This window comes from Physeter macrocephalus, chromosome 18, assembly GCF_002837175.3.
Source record: "Physeter macrocephalus isolate SW-GA chromosome 18, ASM283717v5, whole genome shotgun sequence".
Classification (NCBI taxonomy): Eukaryota; Metazoa; Chordata; class Mammalia; order Artiodactyla; family Physeteridae; genus Physeter; species Physeter macrocephalus.
In genome coordinates, this window is record NC_041231.1 from 90,988,802 (window position 1) to 90,995,954 (window position 7,153).

General features: G+C 40.3%; 1 protein-coding gene across 1 annotated transcript in view; it reads left to right on the forward strand.

The window, feature by feature from the left end:
• PRL (prolactin) overlaps positions 1 to 3,130 on the forward strand; it is an 8,253-nt gene extending 5,123 nt beyond the window's left edge. The window contains 3 exon segments of the mRNA XM_007116323.3: positions 545 to 724; positions 2,863 to 2,906; positions 2,908 to 3,130. Coding sequence (XP_007116385.2) covers positions 545 to 724; positions 2,863 to 2,906; positions 2,908 to 3,130 — 447 coding nt within the window.
• The last annotated feature ends 4,023 nt before the right edge of the window (positions 3,131 to 7,153 follow it).

Genomic DNA, 7,153 nt, shown 5'->3' on the forward strand with positions numbered 1-7,153 from the left:
GGATGGATCTAGAGACTGTCCTACAGAGTGAAGTAAGTCAGAAAGAGAAAAACAAATATCGTATATTAAGGCATATATGTGGAACCTAGAAAAAAATGGTACAGATGAACCAGTTTGCAGGGTAGAAATAGAGACACAGATGTAGAGAACAAACATATGGACACCAAGGGGGGAAAGTGGCGGGGTGGGTGGTGGTGGTGGGATGAATTGGGGGATTGAGATTGACATACACACAGTAATATGTATAAAATAGATAACTAATTAAGAACCTGCTGTATAAAAAAATAAATAAAATAAAATTCAAAAAAATAAGTAAAAATAAAAGCATTGAAAAAAAATAAGCCAGATTTTTTTAAATTTTAGCAAAATGGAAACAAATAGCTTACATTTTATACTTTTACAACTTTTACCACCTTCAAAAAATTTTGTACACACACAGGAATAACAGAGTTTTTTAGGTCAGCCTCTCTGCACAAAAATCACATGTGACTAAACCCACTGTCTTCTGCTGATTTTAATGAAATTGCTTCCTATGGTCGCTTAGCATGAAGTCCTTCTGAGCATGATCCTTGGAGTGCTGCGCTCTTGGAATGACCCTCTGTACCACCTGGTCACGGAGGTGCGGGGTATGCAAGAAGCCCCAGATGCTATCCTATCAAGAGCCATAGAGATTGAGGAACAGAACAAACGACTTCTAGAAGGCATGGAGAAGATAGTTGGCCAGGTGAGCAGCCTCTTGAAGGCTTCCTTGGTTTTCTCATGAATGAAAGAAGTGACCTCTGTACTGAGGAATGAGTTTTGAAATATTTCACCTTGCAAGAACAAGATGCAGGCCTTCTATATTCTAGACTGCTATTAAATAAAGCAAGAGCCTATTCATTCATCACAGTGATAGATTCTATTGTAAGTGAAGCAGAATTCTATTGTGATTTTTGACAGGTGCAGCCTTCCCTGCATTGCACACAATTCTACCAAAAGCTTGCCTTTTCCTGGGCACAGGTGGTTGAAATATTTTCAAGGGTAAGAGAACTAGAGAATAGAATTTGCAAAATAAATGTTTTCTTCAAAGTAACCCAGGACATCTGCTACTGAAATTCTGCTTGTATTCTTTCTCTGTCCTCCTCAAACCAAAGGATGAGAGTGGGAAGAAAAGAGAAAGTCAAAACCAGATTGGATGGTGTTTCTCCCCACTCCTCCCTGCTCTGCTGGAGATATCTGTCAGGGAAGGAAGGAGATTGAAAAGAGGAGGCCACAGCATGAATGCTGTCCCACAAGCACTAGATTTCAGTGGGTCACAAAAGATGGAGATGCTCCTTTTCTGGAATGTTTTTTTATTTTATAATTTACACAAAGTTTTCCCATCCTAAATTTTTTTGGGGGGGGCCTCCAAAATAAAAACTCTAATCATTGCATTTAATCTCCCCAAATAATTTATGGTATTTAGATTGATATATGCAATATAAATCTCCATTTAGATGGGATAATTTCAACATGAGGGAGGGAACATCTAAGCAGCTTCCTGAAGTTCTCAGAAATAATATCGAATCTAAATAAAATTATATGATTATAGACATAATAATAGGAGCAATTTTATATTTCTCTTATTGTGTACAAAGTACATGTTAATCCTGTGACATTTTTGTCATTTTCAGGGGAGAAGAATATATCCATCACAAATACAAAGCACATTTTAACCCTGGGACATATGAAATAAACACCTAGATTTTCAGGTTATTTTCCTCATTCCTGTGGGCCTATTTTCTGAGGTCACTAATTTGTTCTATAATACTTCATTTTGTTCTTTTTACCGCTTACTTATTTATTCTTATTCATATCATTGCCCTCTGCACAGTAAATTTTGTCTTAGGGCTCAAGCACCAAAATAAAAAATAAAAAGCAAGGCAACACACACAAACTTTAAATTCCAATAAGGAATCCCAGGTTTAAAAAATAGTCTTACTCTGCAGCAGAAAGTTAGTTTAGCAGGGTCTACAGTTATCCCACGTTTATACCTAGAAGCTCTCCAAACTAGATGACATCCCTAGTTGCCAAGCTGGTTACTTGGTCTCTTGGTTCTCTGGGGATTCCCAGCCCACAGAGGGTAATCAAGCATGAAGATGCACGGTGCTCAGTTGCTCAGTGTCCTTTTGTTATCACAGTCATGCTCCCCACCCTACCACCCACCTCTCACCACTGAGGGATTGCTGTCAGCACCCCCTTTTTATAGGCAGTTTTCCCAGCACCTCCCACTTAAGAGACATCAAGAGAAAGCAGATATTTCTCATAGACATCAGGGGGTTATCTGTCCTGGATGGGACGTGAATGCCTCCTGACTATTTCAGAAGGTCTTGTCAGTCACAGCCATCACTAAATTATCTGCCCCTTAAACCATCTAGTACAATCCTCATCGTTTCTAAGGTCTTTAAACACATGCTCTATGGAGAACAGAATCAGTTCAAAGCAGGGAAAAGATAAATGTAATGATGGTGACCTTCAGAAGAAATAAAGTAAAAAGTACATTTCAGAGAACAGATTCAGGACATGAAAGAGTTCAAGTGACACAACTGTGTCCCTTGATCACATTCATATGAATATTCAAACAGCAGCTTTGTTTCTCCATCGTTTTACTCCTGTACAAATATCCTTAATCTGTGATTACATACATGTAAGAAAACTTACACTTGAGTTCTGCTTCTAGCTTGTAAATTACTAAGAGACTTCTGATACGCTGGCTCCAAAACCTATGTCTACAGAGTTTTATATTCATGTGTCCTCCCCAAAACTTAATTTGATAATTAGAAGGAACAAAGATAAGCAAATACTAATAAAACTCATAATAAGTTATTATCTTTGGGTGCTTAGGTTCATCCTGGAGTCAAGGAGAATGAGGTCTACTCCGTGTGGTCGGGACTTCCATCCCTGCAGATGGCCGATGAAGATACGCGCCTTTTTGCTTTTTATAACCTGCTCCACTGCCTACGCAGGGATTCACATAAGATTGACAGTTATCTCAAGCTCCTGAAGTGCCGAATCATCTACGACAGCAACTGCTAAGCCCACATCCATTCCATTCATTTCTGAGATGGTTCTTAATGATCCATCCCATAGCAGTCTTCTTTTAGTTTTATAGCTTTTTAATGCATGCTTGGGTGTAATGGGTCTCATCTTAAAAAATAAAAACAGACTCCACAGAGATGTCAAAATCTAAGAAGGCAATTTGTCAAAGTTTCTTATCTTCATTTAACAGAAAATCAAAAGAAAATCCATCCCTACCGTTGAGAGAAGTTCCTATTAAAATCTGTCACAAATAGCAGAAGCTGGCATTACAAAGACCATTAACAGCTTACTTTAGCATCACAGCAAATTATTCTGGGTCAGGTTATTAGAATCAAAGAATGAGATAATTATTAATCGTGCTGGTCATGCTACCGAGAAGACTGAATTCTCGGGATTCTTTATGAAAACCAGCCACGTACTGTCAGCCAATTTTCACAGTGTTACAACAGACATTAAGTGCAATGAAACTGTAATGTACCCAAATAGCGTGAGGTTTACCGAAGTGTCTAAAAATTATTAGGATACCGTCTTAGTCCTTCTGGGCTGCTATAACAAAATATCATAGATTTGTAAACAACAGAAATCGATTTCCACGGCGTGGTCAGGCGGGGGCCCTCTTCCGGTCGTACACTTCTTACTGGATCCTCACATGGCGGGAGGGACTAGGGAGCTCTCTTATATATGAAAGCACTAATCTCATTCATGAGGCTCCATCCTTGTAACTTAATCACCTCCCAAAGGCCCCACCCATGAACACCATCACCATTGGGAGTTAGGATTTCAACATATGAAATTTCTGGGGGACACAAAGGTTGAGGCCATAGCAGATACAAGCTTATAGCAGATACAAGCCAGAGCAGATACATAGCAGAACTGGCTTCACCCTCCTCCACTGGCCGTCTTCAGCCATGCTCAACTGCGTCCCCATCTCCTTGGCATCATCTTGCACACATTCCACACGTTCTGGTCACACTGGGTTTAACAAGTTCAGTCCGGTCAAGTTTCAACTCCACCTCATATTCAGCCTATTTAATGTTTCCCCCTCCCCTACTGAGGCCCAGGGGACCTACCAGGGAAAGCAGATATGACTGTTTCTGCAAGGATTCTTCTCTCTTACTCTCTGGATCTTCATTCCTCTGGCCATGTTGGAAGGGCGTAGAGGATGACGAGATGGAAAACCTGTGACATCACTGACTTACGTGGTGCTATTGTAGCTGTCCCATGGCCAAGAGGGACTGATCTGGAATTCCCCTGAGTGACACGTGTCTCTCTTGTGGGGCACCCCTGTGATTTTCCAGGACATTTGCAAGTTGGGGATACCCCACTGCAGAGTTGTTTCTTTTTTTAACCAAGGGAAATGTTCTGGCACCCCACAGCTCAGCCACCTGCAGTATTCTCCACAGTCTGTCTGTTTCCCTCACTCTGCAGGCACCCTACTGGAGAAAATTAATTGGCTTAAGGTCAGCTGCCTACTAGCTGACCCATAGGAGAGCCATGCATCATAGACACTCCAAACAACTGAATGGAAATAATACCGGTGTGTATCTGACCCCATCCTGGGGTCTCTGGACAATTCTCCACCTGGTGAACACAGAGTAGATTAGAAAGTTGGATTCATAGACAGACATTAATCTGAGTGAGATACCATTCTTTCCTCCTTTCAGAACGATGAGTAACTATCTTTGTCAATAATTAGGTAGTTGGCCTTACAGACATTCCCTACTAGGTGCCTGAATTGCAAAACCCTCCTCATAGACTTAGTTTCTAGTGAGACTGGAGAGACATGACTGGATTAGGGTAGCTCAGCTTGTTCAACTGCCTCAAAACAACCTGGGATGAGGGCCAATCTCGTTGCCAGCTCTCCTGGCGGTGGTGTCGCCAGGCTGGTTTTGCAGCATCTTTATGGCTTTAGCAGGAATTCTTAGACAACAGTCAATGGGAAATATTTCATCCAACATCCTGATAGAGATGAAATAAAAAAGGTAGAAGGGAAGGAGAATGAAGAGGAGTGAAAGAAGAAGAAGATGGAAGGAAGGAAATACAGACGAGGGAAAGTGAGTAAAAGACGGGTCGTGAAGGATGAGATGCTATTAGAATACTGTATTTGGTGAAGACCCAAATATATATGCTTTAATTTTTATACCCTACGAGCAAATATCATCTCATATTCTCCTTTTACTTCTAATTCCTCTTCTCTCCTTTTTTTCTGAAATTGTCCTTTGTATGAGGAGTATTCTTTTGCTGCTACTAATTGAGTTGCCATAGTTCTAGAGATGAACAAAACTGGGCACCTCTTCAGATCAGAACGCAAGGCAATTTTCTTCTGTCATGCAAAGAAACTCTTCATACACGTATAGGGACACAGTCCATCAAAACCAACCTCTTCCCTCATAGCCAGGGTTATTTTTGTCTGAGTCCTGCTCCTGTCTCTAGCTGTGATGACCCAAACCTTTCAGAACACAACAGAATACTCTACCCCAAACCAATCTATCAATCTCTCCCTTTGTTCCTGCATGCATGCAAAATGTCAGCTTTCTCTTATTTCCGCTTTCTTCTTTCAAAAGGCAGAAGACTATGGGAAAAACACGTATGCACTTTCTTTCTAAGTCATTTATTGCTGCAAACATCTAATTCTATTGTGTTACCCACTTAACTTTCTTTCTTTCAATGTCTAGATATTTCCAACAGAGAAGATGGTATTTATCAGAGGGGAAATTTGGCAATAAGGGCAACAATGCAATTGTATGAAACATACATTCACCGCTAGCCCACACACATCTTCATGTATTCTTCTCTTATAAAGTTTATTCCAAGCACAAATTTAAGGCTGTAGATAAACAACAGAGGAGGTGATATTGAAAGGCCTCTCTCCCTGCTTGACCGTGACATATAAACTGAATACTGTAGATTTCAGACAATACTGAGCAGAGCCCTAGGTGTTCTGTAGAGTCAGCAAGGGGTAGCTGAAAAGAGGATATTTGGGAAGAATATAACAATCACTCCCCTGCCAACCAGAGTGAGTCTATTTTTTTCCTCTTTTACAGATTTCCATGTAAGATTACGTTTGAAGAAACGACCCTGCTATAGCAAGAATAGTAACAGAGGTTACCGAACAGAAACAAACAAATGAAAAACCCTTGAAGTTCACTGGCCTCACAGATTAGTAAATCACGTGTCATGGATACAACAAAGACTTAAACTGAGGTTTAAAAAAATCTCTGTTTTCCAGAAGTTGGCTCTCAAGCTGTGGAGAAAGAGAGGGTGACATAAACATGCAAATTACTATATTATATGGTAAAGAAAAGTCAGTATAAGAGGCGACACCAAACAAAGTGCTACAGTGAATTGAAGTACAGCTAAGAGACATCTGGTTGTGAGAACAGGAAGCTTTTTGGAGTGACACAGCTGTGATGGCTTTATGATGGAGTTTTGAAAGTTTGATGGGATGTTGATACGCAAAAACAGGAAGACAGCATATCTGTCAATTCATTTAGAATCATAAGTGTCTCCTACATCCTGGGAAAAAGGAACTGAGATATTAATACATATAGCATTATAAGGTATCAGTGAATAATCAAGTTTGACCAAAACACAAGAAATGCTCATTTTTTTATCAGACATGTAATGTCTCTCGTTATTATGCTCCCACTATGTGCTATATACATTACTGTATTCTACATATATTACTGTTATGGGGAAAATCTTGTAAGGATTCTTTATGCATTGTGGAAGATCATTTATGCCAATTTGGAGAGCTTGTATTTATTCGACAAGGCAACAGGAAACCAGGAAATTTTAGTGCAAGAGGGCAGTATGTCCGGGATTGGAAAATAGAAACATTAACCTGGTCTAAGGGGTAGTGGGATTATGGGGCTGATGGAGAGAAAGCAGCAGTCAAGAAACAGCTTGGAATATTATGACACTAAAAGAAAATCAAAGAAAAATCAATCTGCCAAGCAAAAACCAGAGGATGTGAGACATATAGGCAAAGAAATAGGCTTGACTACACAGAGGGAATGAGGCAGGCCTAAGAGTCAAAAAGGCATCCAAGGGGCTTCCCTGGTGGCGCAGTGGTTGAGAATCCGCCTGCCGATGC